Here is a 23,299-nt window from a genome sequence, read left to right on the forward strand (position 1 = left end):
TGAGTTCCAAATGCTTCGGATGATAATATTAGCTTGTGTCTGCGTTTCCAAGTCAAAGTTATCGAAAAAAAATATTTGTGATATAAATGTGGTTTACTTGGTTTTGTTTCATCTATAGTTGCATAGATAGACTTTTATTTTAGGCAGAGATTGAGTTCAGTGAACAACGAAGTATCTGATTGTGGTCTAGTGGTTATGGTGCTCGACTGCTGACCCGAACGTCGCCAGATCGAATCCCGGCCGCGGCAGCTGCATTTTCGATGGAGGCGAAAATGTTTGAGGCCCGTGTACTTAGATTTAGGTGCCCGTTAAAGAACCCCAGGTGGTCGAAATTTTCGGAGCCCTCCACTGCGGCGTCCCTCATAATCATATCGTGGTTTTGGGACGTTAAACCCCAGATATTATTATTATTAGGCTCACGAGCGGCAAACCCCATGAGCGTATCTATCTCTAATCATAAGGGTGCGAACTGTACCTCACGCATCACTGCTGGCGTTTCATTCGGAGCCGATAGTACTCGCAACAAGTTTTAATGTGCATCCAACTCGCCCAATCTACGCTAGTTGTCCTCAACAATGCGCTGGTCGATGAAGTTATCAATTTTATTTTGTCAGCAAACGTTTTGTGTACGCAGCTCCACATGACTACAGTTGGGAGTGGAGTGTGAATTTTCGTTCAACTCAAGTCTGTTTACGCTACGCTAACTTTTGCGAATAAGCCGTAAAATTGATCGCGCTTCGCTGCCAAAGCAGCCTAGACTCTCTTTAACTCGCTTGGCGGAACCTTCGCGCTTTCAAGTAAGCTATTTCAACGCCATCCAGCCCAGTGACCGATGCTACGAACTCGGGCGCATGCTCCTGACCGCGATGGCTGTGGGTCTATAGTGGATATGTTAAATGTTAACGTTTCTTAACCTCATGTAATGCTAGCAGCCATCTAAAGAACCATGTTAGAAGAAAATACAGCTAGTAGTCGAAGAACGCCGTGCGACGCGAGCGAACAATCACGAAAATGCTGCTGTTTTAGCCAGAATCTAGCAGATGACAAAAGCCGAATCCCCGCCTTTGCGTCACCGGAGTGCCGTTCGCAGCGCCGCCATCGGTGGCGCACGAGGCGAATAGCTTTCGGAGTCACAAGTGCACATATCCAATGATTACTGCATTCTTACAAAAGCACTTCTACCAGAATCGGCGTTGTCACGACACAATGCCTGTATAGGGTCTTTTTCCGAAACAGTTTGAAGAACTGGCGTGGATCTGTGGTAGAATGCTTCACTACCATGTAGAATGCTTGGGTTCGAATCCGGCTCAAGCCGCGATTTTTATTATTTGCTTCAATCAGGATTTGCCACCCACTGACAACGCCTCCGACGGCAGCACCGCATTTTCCAAGACACGAGCCCTTTCACGCTATCGCGTTAATATTTCCAAAGTCTGGGTTGATACGGACTGTCAGTCACCGGATTGGCCCGCTTCAGTCTGATTTATCAGGTCTCACCCTTTGTACCAAATAAAGTTTATCATACCATACCTGTGGCGTATACCCGCATACCACGGCCTGCGGTATGAGGGTATGCGCCACACTTGACTGGTGGAAAAGGTTTCATCACGTACTTACGCGACAGGGAAGTCGCGTTAGTCATGTCGCGATCTGCGAATCGTGTTCCTCATACACTCATATAACAAGTGAGATAGATAGATAGATAGATAGATAGATAGATAGATAGATAGATAGATAGATAGATAGATAGATAGATAGATAGATATAAAAACGGTCAAAATGCCTTTGTTTGCTAAGAAATGCATCGCATTTAAAAAAATCATGCGAATCGTGTTCGTCATACACTCATACACCAATTAATGAAAACCGGCAGATAATGGAGCCAAGGAAGGCGTAGGGAACGTTAATTGTACCGTTTTAAGTGCATTGTAATAATTGTGATATAGATGTGAAGAAAATAAAGTGGACGAAAAGACAAACTGCCGCTGGCACGGACAGAACCTGCGACCGTGGAATCTGCGAACCTCGGTCGCAGGTTCTGTCCGTGCCAGCGGCAGTTTGTCTTTTCGTCCACTTTATTTTCTTCACATCTATGTCACAATTATTACAATGCACTTAAAACGGTACAATTAACGTTCCCTACGCCTTCCTTGGCTCCATTATCAGCTGGTTTTCATTAATGTTGTGCTAAACAAGGAACGAGCCCTCGAAAATTTCATTCCTTCATTCACTCATGCACCAAGATAGATAGATAGATAGATAGATAGATAGATAGATAGATAGATAGATAGATAGATAGATAGATAGATAGATAGATAGATAGATAGATAGATAGATAGATAGATAGATAGATAGATAGATAGAAATGTTCCAAGTACCTTTGGGTTCATAAGAAATGCTTCGCGTTTAAGAAAGCCGTGTACCAGGAGCGAATTATAAACTTCACATGGCCCAATTACTCTGGTCAGTTGAGAATGCCGCGCAGCTAGAGCAGATCCTAAACTTGCACAATACTCCCCAGCACGCTCATTTGCTACTTTGGGGCTTATGGACTGCTGGAGAAGAACGTTTCGCTGGTTCGTTGCAAAATACAATATGTTACAGGGACCAGCTGTAGCGAAACATATCACTATATTCGACCTGGATTGGCGCATACATCGTGTGCAATTTAGAAGGTCAACAAAGCACGTTTATAATTCTAACTAAACTGAACTGTTTTTCCTCTTGAACGGTCTGAATGTAATAAATAATCACCTTGCTTGTTTCTTCCACAGCACGTTACTTGCCGCTTTCCTGTCGCTGACGATCATAGGCACCGTTACGGACATCACAATCAAGGAGCGACGTCATCCCAAGGCACCGGCCTCCGAGAAACACGGTGAAGATTTCAGTACCGTACCAGTGATGTATAAATTTGTGCGAAGTGACGAAGGTGCTACAGGTGCACCTGAAGTACTATATTATTGCTGTACTCTCATAAGGTCTACAGCTAAAACAATAAAGCACGCTGCATAGCTAAACGTTTCGGTACGAGCCACAGTAAACCACCACAAAAACGGCGCAATCAGTAGAAAAAATTTGCAGTGGCTTAGCTCGGCTATGCCAGGATATTCGCAATGCCCATAGACTGTCGCGCCACCGAGCGGAATTCAGGAGCGTCCTCTCGAGGAGGGTTAGTAGACGACAAAATTGCGGCACCATGCAGTCACTCCCTTGTTCGGCTGTGCTAGCCTCAGCGTTAACGCGTTGGCAAGAAAGGAATACTACGACTTTGCATGTTCCCTGCATCAGTGAACAAACCGGGCCCTCCGTGACACGAGAAATCTGATTCGTTCTTGCGAGACGCGAAGTTTTCGTGAAAATACGTGGCAACTCGCGCTTTCAATGCTAGCCCACAGTGTAGACATACTATCAGCTTCGCGAGGCTTTCTGTAGCCACGTAGGTAAGTTAAATGTTATCGTCTGACATATTCAGTTGAAGCTCACCCTGTTTTACTTGCATATATAATTGGTCAGTGTTTCTTGTAGTGCATGAGTCCCATAACACTGTACGCGGGAGGGAGGTCGCGCGGGCTCGCGATGTGCTCTTGTATAACTGAGCGATCTCAAGTTGGCGATACATTAAAATAGGGCCTCTATCCTTTGTCAGCAAAGCGCTGTTACGAATCGTGCGAGCGACGTTTCAATCATTCGAGGACGCGTCTGCTCGACGCCTTTCGTGGAGCAACCGCTTTCCATCCACGCCGTCCTTCGCCAGTGTGTTGGGTTTCATAGCCACCGCTGCGCCGCTTGTTTTAGTACGTTTGTTGATAGGTGGCAGCACACTGCAAGCGATTTGCTTGTTCGGTCTGAGAGCAAAATGGCAAAACGTTCTCCGCGCCCAGACGTCTCTCTAAAGGCGCATTCACACTTGAGAAGCGAAGAGAAAGCGAAAGCGCCAGAGCGTCCGGAAAACCGTTTTCGCGCGCGTCGGAAATGTTCACATTTGTTCTGCCTCTCCCGCATACTGTCGCCGCCGCCGCGGCCTTCGCCACTTCGAGAATTAATTCTCTTTTCCCCGTTTCCTGAGCGTTTAATTTCGTACCAAATTCAAGTTAAGTATGCAAAACACGGAAAATAAATAGCTTTCACCTTTTCAAACCGCCGTTTCGGGAGATACACCAGCAGAAACCACATAAGCGGACACGGCAGCAGTGGCGGCGGCGGCGGATTCACCCGGCTTTGCAAAACGCGAGGCACGTTGGGGCACGCCGACTCGCTGCTGCTACACCTTTTTTCTACTTCCAGTGTTCTCGTCAATCGTAATCCAAACCAGGTTCTCGAGGAACGCGTCCTTGTCGAGGCTGTGAGCCTTGTCGCGCTGCACGGGTAGTTTGCGAATGCGCCGATGCGAGCCACCGCCGACGCCTTGGCCGCCATGTTGAATTTGCGGTCTGTTGTTTACGTCACGTGATTTAAGCTAGCGCAGCCAAAGTACGGCTTCCCGTGAAGCGGAAAGGCGATCCGCTTTCGCGTGGCGGAAAAATCGGTCTCGGACCGATTTTTTCGCGTCCGCCTCGCGGCGTGGTTTTCCGGCCGCTTAGGCGGCGAAGCGAGTGAACTTCCGGCGAGTTTTGCCGCTTTCGCCCCCATCGAGGCCAAGTGTGAACGCGCCATAATTGTAAACGTGGTGACGCGGAGTGGTCGAAGTTGTTCGGCGGAGGAAATTCTTCAGATTGCTTTCAGCAGTGATGTTGAAAGAAGCCATTTTGACGACGAGGATTTTTCACTGGACGTAGAAGACTGTGAAAGCACCGAGAGTGATAGTGACGATGAACCACCAGCTGCTAACTCACGACGAGCGAGTTGCACTTCACGTCTCCTCGTGTGTTAATGTTCTTTCACGCTCGTAACTCGTAAGTCACTTTGATTGTATTTAATATATAATATCCTTGAGCGAGATCAAAATAAAAGCATAGTTCCTCTTGTGCATTGCATGTATCACAATTATTTTGGATATTATGGAGCGCCGCATGCCGCCAACACGCTCGAGCTCGACCAGCGAAGCGAAATGGTTAGAGCGATGGAACGTGCAATCACGGCCACAATCCACGCCTCTCGGCGAACTTCTTCGACGTTGCGAAAAGCATACGTGTGCATTCTTTTCGATATTCATGTTTCGATTGTGCTGATCGAACCTGCAACATGCGAGTGAAGTACACACGGCTAGAGTCTCAGCATGGCTGTGACACAAGCGCTACTGAATGGCATGTTAAATGCTTGTGTTCCGTTGAAGACGTAACTCCGCGTTTCCGACTGCGCAAGTAATGACGAAGGGGTATTATCACAGAACACTTTTATGTTTGCAAGCCACCATCACGCACAGCAGCGATGGCGCTACTCGCTGGCGGCCTACTACTGCGGCAAATCCGTCAGGCAGGCTCGGTACGTACTACCTCGGAGTGCCGTTCAGCTCATACGTCAATTCTATATACAGGTTTATGTAGCACGCACAGGATTTCGCAAAGCATCGTTATGCACGGTAACGGAGCTGAAATATAACCTTTCACTTCGCAGCAAATAATTAGGTGGCGAGTACTTAGCACTTTCCATGGTTTGGGAAAGTATTTTAGTCTCATATCCATTTCAGCGTAGCTCATGCCTTCATCCGGTGAAAGTGGCATGGTCCGTACGTCCGCACGTCCTATCTGTTCCTATGCTAACAAACGGGTCGACCCTCCTCCTGGCGTCATCTTGAAAAGCACGGCGCGCCACCTATAGTTCGTGGGCATTGCGAATACGTAGCGTTAGCAAAGGTTCAGCTGATTATTCTCAGCTTTCCAAATTGTCTAGGATTAGCTTGACTGTCATGCTTACTGCTCCTCCAATGACACACACACGGTATACGTATTATGTGGCACATGCATATTTATTTTTGCTCAACGTCAGGTTGCTCCTTCATTCTTCGTACGCTGAACCGCCAATTGCCAGGCAACTACTTCGGGATCCGATGACATAAGCTTTTCGGCTCTTCTGCGCCGTTGAGCAGCATTTGCGCTCTCCTTCACCATGGCGTTACCCACCTGCAAACGCCAGCCAGAGGCGCTATCAAGCGGCACCAGCGCATTGTCAGACGGAGACTGAACAGCGAAGGCGAATAGCTGCGCGCGCCATGGCTACGACGTCACCCCTCTCGAATGCTCAGAGCAGCAGTGGCAGCAGCGGCGAGTCGCGCGCGCCGGCGCCAGTCTGTCTGCCCGGCTACGACGCCACTCCTCCCGCTCTCCGCCACCAGCAGCGGCGAGCCGCGCGCGGCGGTGGCGGAGAGCGCGTGAGATGCCGGCTCCGCACTGATCCTCACGCATGCGCAGCACGGCTCATGAGGAATCACGCGAAATCGGCTGCGGCTAGGCAAGTGTACTAACGCTAGAAAAGTTATCAAAGTTATCCGAAGATGTGAGATTTTGTATTGAGGTCCTTGCTTTTCTAGTGCACAATGTAGTGCTTTTTTTTTTCTTGTTCTTCTTCTTGCGACTGCTTTATATGACGCACTGTGCCCTTGCTTGAACCCGGTTTTCGAAATTTGAATAGAAAAAATGGAGTTGTTCATTACTGTAGAAAAGAATTGGCAGGCTCGGTAGTGGGTTCTCAATGCTATATACATAGAATTTTAACCGCCTTCCTTTGCCTTCTTTCACAGCCATATATTACTGTGCTCAAGCTGCAACGCGTAATATTTTAATTTCCATTTCTCCCGTAAACGAAATGTAGTAGCCGAAAATATATGTCATTTCCATAGTTTTTTCTACAGACCCCAATCAAAGATCGATCTCCTGATGTCTCACGCTGGCGAAGGGAACATCGATGCACATAAGGGGTGCGCGCCACAGTAGTGTTCGCAAAAGTAGTTTAGAAAAACTAACACTGCCAAATGGGTAACCTAATGGCCGCGTAAAAGTGACAAGGCCGCTGTGTAACATTGAATACAACTGTAGTTAGACAGACGAGTATACAAGAAATGCAGATGAACACACACACACGGCGCTGTTTGTGTAGCATTTTTGTGCTGTATGCGCTAAAACAGTATCGCAAAATATATCAGCAAGCTCACATTGCGACACTAGCTGGGTAACCACAGCATCCAATAAAAACAATTTTTATAACAGCGAAGGTGTTGATGGTACGTTGGTCGGAATTCTCGGTGTCGTAGTTCGTTGTCCATTAAAGATCATTGTCTGTCAGTAGTTCGTTGTCTGCCGACAGAGCAATGTGTGTGCCAATGCCGGAAATAGTGCAATACCGGGCGAACCCGCCGCCCGCTATCGACCCCTGGGCCGATACAGGAGTAGAATGCGCAGTTTAAATTAGTTGAGCGCATTTGTCAGCGGTCGGCAGGGGTAGCGCGGTAATGAAGCATAATTATGAGCCATACTTCAGCACCAGTAGACCCATACTCAATGTGCTGAGCCCAAGTATGCGTAAGAGCAAACGAGAAGAAAAAGTACGATAAACACACAGGAGCGAAAGATAAGACTGCTCTTGTGCACTTGTATGGGTCGAATGCGAAATGCAACACTATACACGTATATACTTGAATGTATACGTGTATATAAGTTGCCTTTGATATCATACGCAAATGCAAACGTCCCTATTTCTGCAGCATGTGTAAAGCAAACGAAACATCTGTAGAAGCATGGCGACGACTTCGTGCTACGCAGGTCTTGGATAATTTCCGTTCAGAGAGGTTGCCGCGCACATGCGCCGAGCTATAGGCAAGGTCCAGCAGCCTTCACCCAAGAAGCCGAGCGCAGGCGTCAGACGTGGCATAGTCCCTCCAGTTCTCACCCACGAAGCCAACACCGCCAAAACACTGAATTCGTTTTGCAAAACCATTTGTCATGGTGTTCCACAGCTTATCTGGCTAATCAAGTCAGAAGAAATGAGTGCGAATCAACTTTCTTTCTTTCTTTCTTTCTTTCTTTCTTTCTTTCTTTCTTTCTTTCTTTCTTTCTTTCTTTCTTTCTTTCTTTCTTTCTTTTGCCGCACTTCTTAGCGACACCCAAAGCCGGTGAGCAAGGATCTAGCGTGCAGAATCATGCATCTGCTTATTTATAACAGAACCAAGCAGCTACACCACGGCCTTATCGCGTTTTCGCGGATACCAAGTTAGTCGTTGAATAGAGCTCGAAGTGCTTCCGTGAGTGCTGCTGTCGCGCGCGCTAGAAGCGTCGGCGCGCCTTCACTTTTGGATCCTTGTTCGCGTCTTGTGGCACAACGTTTCGACGAAACGAGGAAGAAATAACGGGGATAAATGTAGCAACCTGAAAACCGTTGAATGCGATGTATCCAAAAGCAATGCACCGTTTCCACTTCGAATTAGCACACATATATCTGTCTTTCAATTGAGGTAATTCATTTTGCACGATCGGCTAATCATTCATAACGGAAAATTATCCAACCTGCGCGCGATGACTACTAGCAAAACACCTGGGGCACATAGTACGAGACATCTAGCGGAGTTAACACACTTTTTTGAGGTTTTGTTGCTTCATTGGGTACTTTCCAGAAATCAAGGTATTGACACTGGAAGGGATGTAGACGAATATATCGCGCCGAATTCCCTTCTTCATGTTTAGCAATCCTCAACAGAGATTTTGCTGCGATGCTGAGTTATGCTGGATTTGCTTAAAAAAGCGTGACTCGAGTGTTACGACAGCGCCTGGCCTTATTTAAAGCCTTCTGTGCTGCCGCTGCAGGCAGACCCCTGGAGGCACTGCTGTGCTTCTCGGCGTACAGCAACGCGCGCAAGCTTTTCGCGCCAGAGGACAAACCGGACAGCCTGCGGGCGCTTCACGGCATCCGCTTCCTGTCCATGACTTGGATCATCTTCGGCCACAGCTACTTCTTCATCGAGCACGTCCAGCCCTTCCGTAAGCGAGTCCGCACTCAGTTCCTGTATTAGGACGTTGGTGGTTGATCGTCAAAGTGTTTGATGCTACGCGGACTTTTCATTAAAACGCAAGCTGTTGACGGCATTTTTTGCATAAAGTGCTGCGAGAAAAAGCATCCTTTGCTGGCGTGAGAAAACCGGCATCTTTGTGTCAAAGTTGAGCAACTCGATGTACAGTCGAAAGCATAACGTATTTTGTGGTACCCGTTGTTAAAGATCTTGTGATCCTGTTAGTTTGCCTCAAAGCGCGTGGTAACGCTGCGTTCAGGAAAATGTTCGCATCTTTTAGACAAAGTGAGCAACAAAGCTGGGCTAGGACGCATTCTTTGAACTGCTGCAGAGCACAACTAGTCTTTTGAATACAGATCACTTGGGGGCTCAGCGGCTGCAACAGTTTACTTAGGAGCGGGAGCTTATGTGTGATTGCAGCGATATAGAAGTGCAAATCGCCTAAAATTTATCTCCAAGCGTAGTTGGGCTTTTTATTCACATCGTATACAGCGCGAAATATTCTTGATATACCGTGGAAGCGCCTGGACTTTTTTTCAACGCGTGGGCGTAGGGTACCCACCACTGACTCGGAAGAAGTTGATAAATTATTTCCGTCGAAATCTGCACATAAAGGTTGTTTAAGGGAGTTACATCATTTTAAAATATGCGAAAATGTGCGACACAGTCAGCTGGGAATGTTAAACCGATGGCATAGGCCGTAATTAATCAAGCAAAAAGACGGTGTCATGTATAAGGCGACGATAACCCTTCGTCATGATGATCAAATTATGCACGGGTTGCCAATGATCATACCGTGTATTTCTATGCGCTGAAAATTTACGTGATGGGCATATGGGTCCACAAAGAACTTAGGAGTTCTATACGACTTTTTATGCTAATGCACTCCCAATAACGTTCAAAAAGTATAAAGGGTTCGTGTGCCGTTGTTGAAAAATACCCCTCCCTCCACACACACACAAAAAAACATGTTTTGTAGTACTTGCAATGTGCCCTATTTAATCTCTACAAAGTGCCATTAGGTAAATAGAGAAATGGTCACACTAGAAATGTTTTATTCAGGAAATTGTGCTACTTCTTTTTTTTTTTGTTATAGAAAAGGACGAGGTCTCGCGAGTGATCCGAAATTACAAACATGTTCATGCTGGCTTTGTAACACTTTTGCTAGAGAATAATAATAATTGTTTGTGTTTAATTAGGAGAGACGCTGTAGTGGAGGGCTTCGGAAATTTTGACCTCTTTAGCGTGCACCTAAATCTAAGTACACGAGCCTCTAGCATCTCGCCTCTATAGAAGTGCGGCCGCCGTTGCCGGGATTCGATCTCGCGATCTTCAGGCCAACAGTCCATCGCGATAACCATTAGACCACCGTGGCAGGTCCTTCTGCTAGAGAAAACACAGTGAGAAAGAGAGTGTGTGTCGTATGCTTCTTTTTGCTTGCTTTGCTGGAAGTAGAAAATTGACTCCGTTCAATTTCTGTGAATATTGAGTAGATGAAAAGATATCCCACCACATTATTACGCATTTTCCCCGCAGGCGGGCTGTTCAATGGCCACGAGATGTACTCGGACAATTTCTTCTTCTCCGGCGTCATCAATTTCACGCTGGCCGTGGACTCGTTCTTTTTCATCAGGTAGGAATGAAAGGACACGCATTCATCCTTTACCACTCGTACACTAGTCGAACGTCATAAATAAGCTATTGACTGCGTTGAACTCAGGCATTTTAACTTGCGAATTTGGATTGGTGCTTTTGCATTGTGAACTACTCGCGGGAACTCTTGAGTGCTGTCGTAAGGCTTTCTTCGACGATTGTCCCTTTTTATTAAAATTCGAAGAATAGGAGTAGATGGCGCCTCTACGAGGCACCAATATATATGTATATACAAGGAATTTAAGAAACACTGCATGGTTAGAAAGCCCAGGTCATATGCGCTAATTTCATTAAATGGCTTTATTTGAAACAGAACGCCAAGCCACCACTCTTAGAAGATATGTCTTTTTTTTTTTTTTTTTGCGGAGATGCGCAAGAAGTTGTACCAACAGAGATACAGAGGAGACGTGTACCATCTAGCTTGCCTTTCACCACAAAAAGTGTTCGTGCAGTATATGAAAGATATTCTGGTTCATTTGTCAATATAATTAGATTGCCTTTATTACGGCGAAGCTGTTTACCTCTAGCCTATGCGTTCCCAGGGGCTGAATTTTGGCCGGCTCGCGTCCGTATGTAGACACCGTATGTAGACAAAATGGACAAAAAGAATATAGATAAAAAATTGCAGCGGCTTAGATCGGCTATGCCAGGGTATACGTAGCGTTAGCCCCCAAATGTTCAGCTTATTATTCTTAGCGTTCCAGATTGTCTAGGATTAGCTTGATTGTCATGTTTACTACTGCTACAATTACACACACACGGTATACGTATTATGTGGCACATGCATATTTATTTTTGCTAAACGTCAGGTTGCTTCTCTATTGCCACAAAGACGGCTCGGTGGTCAGTGAAGTAACACGCTGCCGTTGCTCAGCATCCTGGCGACGCCGCTTTGCTAGACGTTCCTCCCTTTCCTCCAGTGTCTCCGCAGCTCGTTTAGCCTCCTTCTGGTCATTCTTCGTACGCTGAACCGCTAATTCGGGATCCGATGAGATAAGCTTCTCGGCTCTTCTGCGCCGTCGAGTAGCATTTGCGCTCTCCTTCTCCATGGCGTTACCCACCTGCAAACGCCAGTCAGAGGCGCTATCAAGCGGCCCTAGCGCAGTGTCAGACGGCGACTGCACAGCGAAGGCGAATAGCTGCGCGCGCGCTTGCGCCACTGTGTCTACGACGTCACTCCTCTCGAATGCGGCGCAGACCAGCAGCGGCGAGCCGCGCGCGGCGGTGTCGGAGAGCGCGTGAGATGCCAGCTCCGGTGACCCAGCTGTGTGACATCATTGATCCTCGCGCATGCGCAGCACGGCTCATGACGCTTCCACGCGAAATCGGCTCCGGCTAGGCAAGTGTAACTAACGCTACAAAAATCGAGACGGCGCAGCTGGTGGAGCGATCTCACGCGGCGGCGCTTGTCCCTTGGCAGTGTGGTGGCGCGGCTGAGCTATGACGTAGACCACTACGAGAAACAGAAGCAGGGCAGACACCAAGACGGCGCAGCGTGTTTACACCGGAGAAAAAAGCTTGCAAAACGGAGAGACGTCGACAACAGCCACGCGAATACAGACAGCGAAAGCGGGACCGTGCAAAAGTGGAGAAGGCGTCGAACGACCGCGAGTCCTAGGAGAGGCGTCACCGTTCGCAGTCGCTCACACCGGAGAAACGAGCGGACAGGCGTCTTTGGGAGAAACGCGAATACAGCTTCGCTGCTCCGTCCCCGTATGAATGTTTCTGCCGCTCAAAATTTCACTCATGTTGTCAGTTTCACTATCGTTTTTCAAACGCTGACCAGCGGGCGCGTAAATCGTCTACCGATTAGCGTCTGGTTCAGAACTGAAGAGACTCTTGTTGAAAAACTTGTTTTGCGTAGTAATAGTATACCTATTGTTACAAATAATTATCCCGTCTCTGAAATAAATGACTACACATTATTTTTTTACAAGATGGCGTGGCTCTCAAATACGCACGCATACTGCGATGCACAGCAAGACAACCTTCACGGTCAATATTTAAATTGCTATATGTTCTATGAACCTATCGTTCCATCCTGTATGCATCTTTATGTATAGAAGACTACGTCTTCCTTTGATTGGGCGAATTTTTTTGCATATCGTAATTCCCACGATCCTCGAAAGTACTGCTGGGTCGCCAATTTACTAAAGTACGTTCTCCAAAGATAGCTTCTCCACAAAAAGACTATTTCTGCGGAGAAGACTGCTTCATGGATACGTTTACCAGCACAGGCCTCCTGATGCATACGAAGTATTTCTGCTTCTTAAATTGAAAAGCAATATCCACAGGTCGTGTCTCCTCAGGAAAAGGGAACTTCATCAGCATTAATTGTTTGGGAGAGAGAGAGACAAAAGAAAGGCAGGGAGGTTAGCCAGGTCATACCTGGTCTGCTACCCTACTCGGGGAGAGGGGAAAGGGGAGAAAAATCCGGCAGATCCCACAGACTGTGGGTATCACTGTAATGCGAAGCAGCCAACAAAGAGCTGCATACATCGCCTTGTTTGTCAATGAGGTAAATGAAGTCATTCATTTCAGGACATCTAGTTCACTATATATGGCATGTTTCTCATGCATGCATTCACAATCTGGTATATAACATGTTAATGAAACGTATATTCTGGTATATACAATTCATGACCTGCCATTTATGTTCGTCACGCACTCGTGCCATGCCATACCAATTTTGGTGTATATCCAGTTAACAAAACGGCCGGAAGCGCACCAAGACAGTGTAATGTAAATCATGTCGCACATGACATGCATGTCATGATGTGCTTGTTAGGACATCATACAGCCCCGTCGCGCAATACCAATATTAGTGTGCATCAAGCTAGCGTACCTGCCGCGAGCGCACTATAAGCATATCATGTAAATCATCGTGTACATGACATGTATGTAATTATTTTCATGTCACCACATGCAATTTACGTTCCTCATACAGTAGCGTCGCACAATACAAATTTTGGTGCATATAAAGCTAGTGAACTGGCTGCAAGCGCGCCATGAGTGTGGCAAGTAGGTCATGTCATACATGACATGCACGTCATTATTTTCATGTCACCACCTGTAATTTATTTTCGTCATAAAGCCACGTCGCGCAATACCAATGTTGGTGTATATCAAGCTGGCGAAACGGCCGCAAGCGCACCATGAGCGTGGCATGTAAGTTATGTCAGACATGACATGCATGTCATTATTTTCATGTAACCACCTGTCATTTATGTTTTTCATATAGTCACGTCGCGCAATACAATTTTGATGTATATCAAGCTAGCAAACCGGCCGCGAGCGCACCATGAGCATGGCATGTAAAGCACACCTTAGATGACAAGTATGTAATGATTTTCATGTTACCACCTGTAATTTGTGTTCGTCATACAGTCACGTCGCACAATACCAACCTTGGCGCATATCAAGCTAGTAAACCGGCCGCGAGCGCGCCATGAGTGTGACAAGTAAGTCATGGCGTACATGGCATGCATGTCAAGATTTTCATGTTACCACATGTCATTTATGTTCGTCATACAGAAATGTCTCGTCATACCAGTTTAGGTACATATCCATTTAATTAAACGGCTGCGAGAGCCCCGAGACCATGTCATGTAAATCATGCTGTACATAACATGAGTGTCATGATTTGTACGTTAGGACCTGTCACTTATGTTCGTAATACACTATTGTCACGCCATACCAATTGTGGTATATATCAAATTAATGAATCGGACACAAGAGCACCAAAACCTTGGCATATAAATTATGCCGTTTATGACATGCATGTCATGATTTTCATGTTATGACCTGTCATTTATGTTCGTCATACAGTGACGTTATGCCATACCAATTTTGGTATACATCCCATTAACGAAACGGCCAGGAGAGCATAAGGTCGTAAGCGGCAGATAGATAGATAGATAGATAGATAGATAGATAGATAGATAGATAGATAGATAGATAGATAGATAGATAGATAGATAGATAGATAGATAGATAGATAGATAGATAGATAGATAGATAGATAGATAGATAGATAGATAGATAGATAGATAGATAGATAGATAAACGTATACGTAATTGACACTGATTTCTCATTTCAAAGTCGAAAACGGTGTGCCTCTTGATCCGCAGATACGTCACCCTTCAGTTGTTTTTCACTCGGGCTTATAAGGGTCTCTGATTTATTTCAGCGGTTTGCTGGTCGTGTACACCAACTGGAAAGAGCTCACGGAGTCTAACGGCCGCCTCAACGTAATCAGGTTCCTGTTCAACAAATACTGGAGGTGAGAGCAAGAAATGCCTCTTCCATGACTTATTGCACACACTTCCGCCTGTACACTAATTGACCGCTTCACCGGCATTTCCGCAACCCTTGTTCATCATTCATAAACACTAAAATTTTTAACTACGATTACGGTGAACGACTGTGTTGATGCCATCGCAAGAAAATGTTGCAAGAGAACTACTAACCTACCTTTATTACGTCTCGTGGTGCAAGAAGGCACGGGTATACATAAGAACGAATGTATTGATTGAATAAATGTTGCTGCTGCAAATTTGCAAATTATCATAGCAATAAGGACTATGCAACTAACAAATTGTTGTCAACAGCTTACACTGCGCTGTATATATATATATATATATATATATATATATATATATATATATATATATATATATATATATATATATATGTGTGTGTGTGTGTGTGTGTGTGTGTGTGTGTGTGTGTGTGTGTGTGTGTGTGTGTGTGTGTGTGTGTGTGTGTGTGTGTGTGTGTGTGTGTCAGTTGTAGGACGAAGTTTGCTGTTATTACAGCCCACCGTTTTAAAGCACAAACTCATCGAAATTAGAACATATGTGCCTGTCAAACTGTATTCGACTAGGGATACAGCTAAAGCTGCATGGTATACGGACCTTTTTGTGTTACACCCCTATCTGAATGCGGTCGTTTAGGTCGGGGTTGTGCTTAGTAGCACAACTCATAGCCACTAAGGGCGCCTTGTTTAACCAAGCACTGAGTAAATGATTACTCGCCTTTATGGTTATCTTCATTATCGCTTCATTTACTTAACTTTTACATTATTCGTTTGTTCTTTGCTGTAGAACATCGATTAATGGAGCAGCCTGATTTACCTACAGCATCCGATTCATAACGAAAAATTTCAACCAGTTCCACGCCGTGAAAACCATCGGACAGAGACGCTGTCGCTCCTGTCTCATGCATTACATTTTCCTCTTAAAGGAGTACTGACACGATTTTGAGGCACCCCAAAATGACATTTTTCGTTTCCATAGTATGCACCGTCAACCCTCTCCACACACCGGAGACAGAAAACGCGTATAAAATATTTTACTTTGATTTTAAAGTTTTCGTCGCCAAGCATCTGCAAGCCAGCCCCATCGCAATGGACATTATCACGACGAGTCAACACAGTTTACTAGGTTTGCGAAATCTGCGTCCTGCATGCATCCTAAATCGCAGAAATCGCTGTCTTAAGTCTCTGTACGACAATTCACTCGTCGTTGTTTACGTGAACCACGTGCGACTGAGAGCAAACAGACAGCTATTGCTAGTATGTCGCGAGTTGCAGTGTTCCCGTGACGTCAGACACGTCACTGCGAAGCCGCCCCCTCGATACCTAAACCGAAATTGCTGTTTTAGAGTAGCGGTGTTAAAAATATATTCAATGCATTCCCAAGCACTACGACACTCTTTTTAGGGTTCCCGACACCCGCGTTTTTTTTTTTTTTTAGAGTAACAACCCGAAAATACTTAAAGTTCGTGCCTGTACTCCTTTATGTTTCAGCAAAACCCGCCACGGTGGTCTCGTGGTTACAGTGCTCTACGGCTGGCCCGAAAGTCGCGGGATGGAATCCCGACCGCGGTGGCCGCATTTCGATGGAGGCGAAATGTTTGAGGCCCGTGTACTTAAATTTAGGTGCACGTTAAAGAACACCAGATTGTCAAATTTTCCGGAGCCCTTCACTGCGGCGTCCCTCATATTAATATTGTGGTTTTGGGACGTCAAACCCCAACGATTATTATTAAGTTTCGGCAGACTTTACACTACGTGTTTTATACACCTCTATCTCACTCGTGATAAGCGTCTCGCCTCGTAAGCTCGTGTTGGCATCGGCGAAACGACCGGCAGCATCGTCAGATTCGTCACCGTGGTCTCGTGGGATGCGCTTAGCGTCTCAGGCGCACCGCGGCCGCTCAATGAGCATGCCAACGTCGGAGTGAGAATGACCCCTGCAGACACGCACGTGATTCCTGACGAGGGGAGAGGGGCGAGTGGCGCATTTATATGCTTTCCATAAATTCCTGTTGTGCAAGCGTGTGGCTATGACACTTGTCTTCGGACCCTGAGGGCCCGGGTTCAAACGCTACTTCGGCAAGGAAATTTATTTTGTTTTATTTATTTATTTACGCACAGCCCCCTTCAGTGACACCTCCTCTCCGCGGCCCATCCCGTGACCTCCTTCCCTTTACCCCCTCACGAGGCTCCTCCTTAACCCCTGGTCACGAAACCTGTTTTAGCGAACGCCGACGACACCGGCACAGGGTCCGCAAAGACAGCTTCACTATGAAAAAACGCCAGGCCTGCGCTGAAACCGCAGCACAGTCACAGCGAAAGCTGGAAGAGTGGCGTTTCTAGAGCCCGTTTTAAGCTCTCTTGGGGCGACAATACAAGTACACTAGAAAGGTACCCACTACGCCATAAATCACAATTTTTCTGAAGTTGGAAAGCACCTACTAAGCCATTATTCGTCATTCTGCGGAGAAGCGAGGCACCAGCTACACGTCTGTAAGGCATTATGTACACTTTGTTGACGCGACGACTGATGACGATGAAGAATTATGGCTCAGCCCTTTGTAATGCGTTGGAAGCTTTAAACGGCCCACCAGTTATGTAATTTGCATTGGGTGACGCCCGGTCGCTATTTCCTTCTCCCGTCATGCTGTATACCATACGTTGGCGTGGGAAAGAGACGGGGGGCGAAGAACTTCACTGAGACCCCGAGGAAATGGATCATGCGCTTATGGGCTTCCTTGGCAACCAATACAAGTGCACTTGCGAGGAACCCACTACGCTATAAATCATTGTAATTTTTGAGAAGTAGGACAGCAGGCACTGTGCCATTTTTCGTCATTCTACGGAGAGCATTGGTACCTGCTAAACGCATGTAAGGCATTATGCGCACTTTGTTGATACTGTGCCTGATGACGATGAAGAATTATGGCAGAGCCTTTTGTAATGGGTTGGAAGCATTCAACAACCTACTCGTTGCGCAATTCGCATTGTGTGACGCCTGGTTACAGAATACGCGTTGTGCGACGCTTGGTGCTTATTTTACTATTCAACCACGCTATATTGCATAAGCTAGTGTGGTTCCTTCCCGACATGAAGCCTGTATAGGACCTTTGTGCAACGCAGTTTCAAGCACCGGCATGGCTCAGAGGTTGAATACTGGGCTCCCACGCAGAGGGCCCAGGTTCGAACCTCGTTCCATCCTGGAAATTTTTTCTTATTTCCTTTTTTTTTCTTATTTCGAGCGATACTGGTTACGGACACCGGCGGCGGCGGCGGCGGCGGCGGCGGACAACTACGGCGCCAAAAACGGCCGGTGAAATGATCTCATAACAGCTTTCGCTGTAAAATACGGACGCTTCAAACACACTTCTGCAGCAAGACTGCTAATATCCCATGATCATATTTAGCAGGCGCTAAGTTCCACTTAGATAAACGGCGCGACCGTATAAAATCGATTATAGATAGCGTATAGAGCGGGCAGTGGGCATGTAGTAAAGTCAGGTGTGGTGTTCGCAGGATGATGCCGCCTCTTCTTCTATCCCTGGGCCTGTTGTTCCTGATGCCCGTCCTGGGAGACGGCCCTTTCTGGAACGACATCATGGGCACCGAAATCCGCCTCTGCGAGAAGTCCTGGTGGTCAAATCTTTTGCTCATCAACAACTTCTGGGATTCGAAGGAGATGGTCAGTGCACTGCTCAAGCCGTAACCGTCCGCTCGCCTCGAAATTAGCCCGCCGATTCGAGGCCTAGGTTTACCGAAAGTGCACTGTGGCAAAACGGCATACTAGCATCCGTCGCTGACGCTCGGGGGACAATGACTGTCAACGATGCCGCAGAGATAGTGAAAGCGAATGCCCGCTCAAGGTGCCACCGGCTATCTTCAAATAAGACAGACATTACTAATGTGTGCGCGCATTCACAAAGCAATTCTTATGCTGGAGTTGTTTATAAAACGGCGGCTAGCCAGACTCCCAACGTTTACGACTTCATTAGCTGTCACACAGAAAAACTACTCTTACGAGCAAAAATTTGTTCTGTTCAATCGTTGCAACACAATACAGCGAGGACTTTTATATTGTGATCTTTTCCTATCATCTCAGTGTGTCCAGCCTGACTTTTCTCAAGGTTTTCGCGTATAATGTGTGTATATTATGTCGTACATGTGTATATATGTGCAGGGGACCGAGAGAGAGGGCATTATAAGTGTAAAACAGGGGATATAATTTTGCAAGCATATCAAAGGGCACAGCTTTTTTTTTGTTTTAATTTCAGGGCTCTTGAAATGCTTCTGTTTTCCCGTATCATTCTAAAATTTCTGCTAAGCACTGGATATACTTGTTAACACATTTTTTCGTCATTTCTGAATAAAAGATATTCATTCACATTATTCACACGTGATTAACGCCTATTCTTTTATCCCGACAAAACTGTTGTCATTAGGGACATATAAAAAGTAATAGCACTGGTACGAATGGTTTGGCCCGCCGCAGCAGTTGCTGTGGAAGCTGCGCCCTCTTCAAACTTAGATCAGCTGCAATTATTTTCACACTTTTTTGTAGGGTTTCTAGAAAGAAACTCAATGAATAGAAAGATAAATGAGCAAAGGTGGCAACGCACAAGATCAAGGAGGTGGGGGAGGGTGGTGGCAAGGAGGTCAACTGGACGAGAGTCCCGTTTGCTACCCTTCATTGGGAGAATAGGAAGTTGATGTGGGAGCAATTATTTCAGTGATCGCTCTCAGTCAATGCTGGGCAGTATCGAAGATACATGTATCTTAGATACTATCTGAGATACATTTTGTGTTTAGAATAACAGAGAGCTGAGCTAGTTGGTAAGTATTCATTGTTTGTGGTGTCCTGACTTCTTTCTTGTGTCCTTGTTTGCACGCCCTGTCTTTTTAGAATGAACATTTTGTGTATCTTGTATCTGTATCGCGATACGTCTCGTAAGACGTGTATCAGTACCTGTATTTCCGATACATTGAAGAATGTATCATGTATCTTAAGATACAAGATACTGCGATCGCAACACCACCGTGCAAAACAATAAACGCTGACTGAACTCCGCTTCTCAACCTGCTACTGCTGTCACTAAACCACCAGAATTAAACGAAAGGCAGTGACATTATTTTATCTTTCCACCACAGTTTTGAAGCGAGGGCAGGCGATGAACTCTGAAAGTCCCTATTGATGGATCAGATTCACGTGGTAGCGCTCCTGTCGTCTCGACAGACGAGCGCGCGAACGTCAACGCCCAGCCGACCTTTCGTTTTCTCGTTCTTTTTCCTTTTCTTTTTAGTGGTGTCAGTGTCATGACACTTGGCTCTTAGCCATTGTCCTGTGCCACGCACTCCAATGCGTGCGGTGTCTTTCGCACAAATTCCGATGCACTTTAGTGTCGTTCTCGAAGTTTCTCTTGCGTTGTGCTTCGTTACGAAGTCAGAACAATGCAAGAATGAGGTTGCTTTGCATCTAATGGATGTCACACATAGGCGACTAGAAGAACCGCGTGGATGTACGTTAGACTTATGTTGAAATAAGATTCTAACATCTATAGAACCACAGGTACAGATGCTACATCTAACAGAACAAACATTCAGCTAACAAAAGCTATCTTGGCGTACCTCTCTTTCATTCAATGAGTTATTAAAATCATAATTTGATTATTAGCGCAAGCTCTCTAAGCTGTCCTTCTTTTCCATCCCATACATTACCTATGTATCTGTATTGTTTTTTTCCGGTCTGCTTACTGCAATATATCTTTAACGTGCTGATAAGTTCTCTGCTTTATTCTTACTCTTAGCTGTCTGCGTCATTTCTGCTACTGTTTGCATACAAATATTTCACTTGAGTTTACTGTTATGTCAAGGCGATATTGAGGACAAATATATAATAATCTGCGTGTGCCTGGATATAGTAACAAAATTGTGCGTACTATATAGTAAAACAGCGTCTTAACGATTGGTTTTGCGCTATCTTCCATAGGCACTGAATTTTCTGTGGTCTTACCCCGAACGCGTAATTACCACACCTATTAGGGGTTACCCACCGCGGTGGTATAGTGGTTATGATGCTTAACTACTGATCCGAAGGTCGCGGCGGCGGCATTTCCATGGAGGCAAAATGCTAGAGGCCCGTATGCTTATATTTAGGTTTTAGAGCCCCAGGTTGCCGAAATTGCCGGAGCCCTCCACTACGACATCTCTCATAATCATATTGTGGTTTTGGGACGCGAAACGCAACAATTATTATTAGCTCTTGGGGGTGCCTCCTGTATTGGTTTCTGTACTTATTCAGTGTGTTTATACGGAACCGCGTGTTATTTTATTTAGACATATTTGTTTTCCTTTTTTAGGCTCCCTAAATGCATTTACTCTTACTGATAACCAGGTAATTGGAGATATAAATGTGGAAATATAGTGGGAAAAGCGGCTGTGTCCTGAAGCGCTTTGTGCAACTATACAGTATGTCTGAGACGTTTCTGGGTTGCACGTGTTCTCTCGTAGAAGAAAAATTCTTAAAAAATTGCGCATTGCTGAGTACGTCGCTAACGAACGCTTTACGCCAGAAGATAAGTAGAATGTAAAAGTCATTGCAGTTTTATGTCCTCTACGTCAACACGATGCGTAGGAAGAAATGTAGCTGCCAGCGCTCTTGCTGCTGTACACCTGCCTCGTGATCCGGTAGTGCGAAAACCATAATACGTTTACGGGCAAGGTAGAACTCATCAGTGCTATTTTCACCATCGTGCGGAGGCTTCTTTTTGAAGTTCTTGTGATTAGATGGCAACCCGCAAGCTCATCGGCAAGCAGAGCAGCGAGTGCCAACAATTACAAAAGTTACAAGCAAAAACCGCAATCAGCGAAGTGTATAAAGAGCTGTCATGATAAGCAGCTAAAACAACGCCAATAAGTTGTTTCGGAATGAAACTATTATACCTTGACCAAGAAATACAAAGCTTTTGAAATGCTAACAGGCATTTTATTCAAACAAAACTACGAAATTGGCCGCAGTTAGTAAAGTGCATAGGCGTTTAGTGCGACATTATATAGATATATAATAACAAATTTGCGAATGTATCGAAGTATCTTAAGATACAATTGGAATGTATCGCATCGAATACGATTAGTGTTGTGGTATCTTGTATCTGTATCTCAAATACTTCTTGCCTGAGTATCTTGTATCGTATCGCGATACAATTACAAAGTATCTTTGCCCAGCCCTGCTCTCAGTGATTCTGCATTTACATTCGACAGCTTGACATCCGAATCAGCTTACCCTTTTCGGGATTTGCGCGCTTAAATTAAGTTTTCCTAGTCGGATGTATCATGAGCACAGAAGCGCAATTTATGTGCAAAAAGTGAGATTCGCGGTATACACTCAAAAGAACGAAAGACCCATAATGATCCCTACGTCTTTTACTACTATCTGTAGCACTTGACGAGTTTGTAAGGGCAGCTCGCACTTTCTATTGCCATCGAAGCTATTGTGATTGTGAAAAGATATTCATGCTTCCAGTCAGTAAATGTATACGGTATTTAGTTGCGATTAAAGTTTTCATCATTGGCTTCTTCATCGTAAAGGCTACGTCTTAAATGATCGAAAAAGAGTTTGACGCAGCGTACGAAGAAATCCCATAACAAATAATGTCTGAAAGTAAGGTGTGTTTTCATAAGAATACAATGCGTAAAACTGTTTTTAATCGCATTTTCAGAAAGCACATGTAAAGAGCTTCTTTCAACGACTCTTTTTTTATTGTTTGTGTTTATTGCCACTAAGCTTTTCTAAGTGAAATTTCACTGTGCACGGCATACGTTGGTATGTTTTTAGCTACCTGTTTGTGTTTCTTTGTAGACAGAAACGTTACCGACAAATTTCTTGCTGATGGATTTAGCCGAGGCCTGAAAGCATCGTGCGCGTTCTATTATTGAAGGGGCCCTGCACCACGCTTCGTGCTTGGTGATAAAAAAACACATACAGCGCAAAGTAGACGCTGCTGTCAACAGCTCAACCAAACACTGCATAACTCGGAACAGTAGCGCAAAAATTCACACAGACGACGACAGAGCGATACGGGACACAGCGCTATGCACTACCAACTAGTCCTTTCAAATGCCGCAGTCATGCGTGGCAAGGAGAGCTCACAAACGGAGCGCGAAGTTGCCACTTTCTAAAGCGCCCTCTCTCCATACAGAGGCCCGTACTCACACTCTTCGGAGGGCTGTCGTACAGAAGATCTTTCGTAACACAACAGGTTGCTGCTATGGGTCGATAGATGGCATAAACCAAGAGCGGCGTTTCGATCAGATGCACTTCTTGCCACCGGGTACCTCTACGTGCCGGGCACCATGCTCTATAGTGTGCTAAAATTACGTAGTTGCAGCACTAGCA

General features: G+C 45.6%; 1 protein-coding gene across 3 annotated transcripts in view; it reads left to right on the forward strand.

The window, feature by feature from the left end:
- LOC119399549 (nose resistant to fluoxetine protein 6) overlaps window positions 1-23,299 on the forward strand; it is a 96,293-nt gene that overhangs the window by 46,359 nt on the left and 26,635 nt on the right. For all 3 annotated transcript variants that reach the window (XM_037666360.2, XM_037666371.2, XM_037666368.2), the window contains exons 5-9: window positions 2,775-2,878; window positions 8,736-8,909; window positions 10,475-10,571; window positions 14,782-14,874; window positions 18,427-18,592. In XM_037666360.2, coding sequence (XP_037522288.1) covers window positions 2,775-2,878; window positions 8,736-8,909; window positions 10,475-10,571; window positions 14,782-14,874; window positions 18,427-18,592 — 634 coding nt within the window. The remainder of the gene's footprint in view (window positions 1-2,774; window positions 2,879-8,735; window positions 8,910-10,474; window positions 10,572-14,781; window positions 14,875-18,426; window positions 18,593-23,299) is intronic.

Source organism: Rhipicephalus sanguineus, chromosome 1 (assembly GCF_013339695.2).
Source record: "Rhipicephalus sanguineus isolate Rsan-2018 chromosome 1, BIME_Rsan_1.4, whole genome shotgun sequence".
Lineage (NCBI taxonomy): Eukaryota > Metazoa > Arthropoda > Arachnida > Ixodida > Ixodidae > Rhipicephalus > Rhipicephalus sanguineus.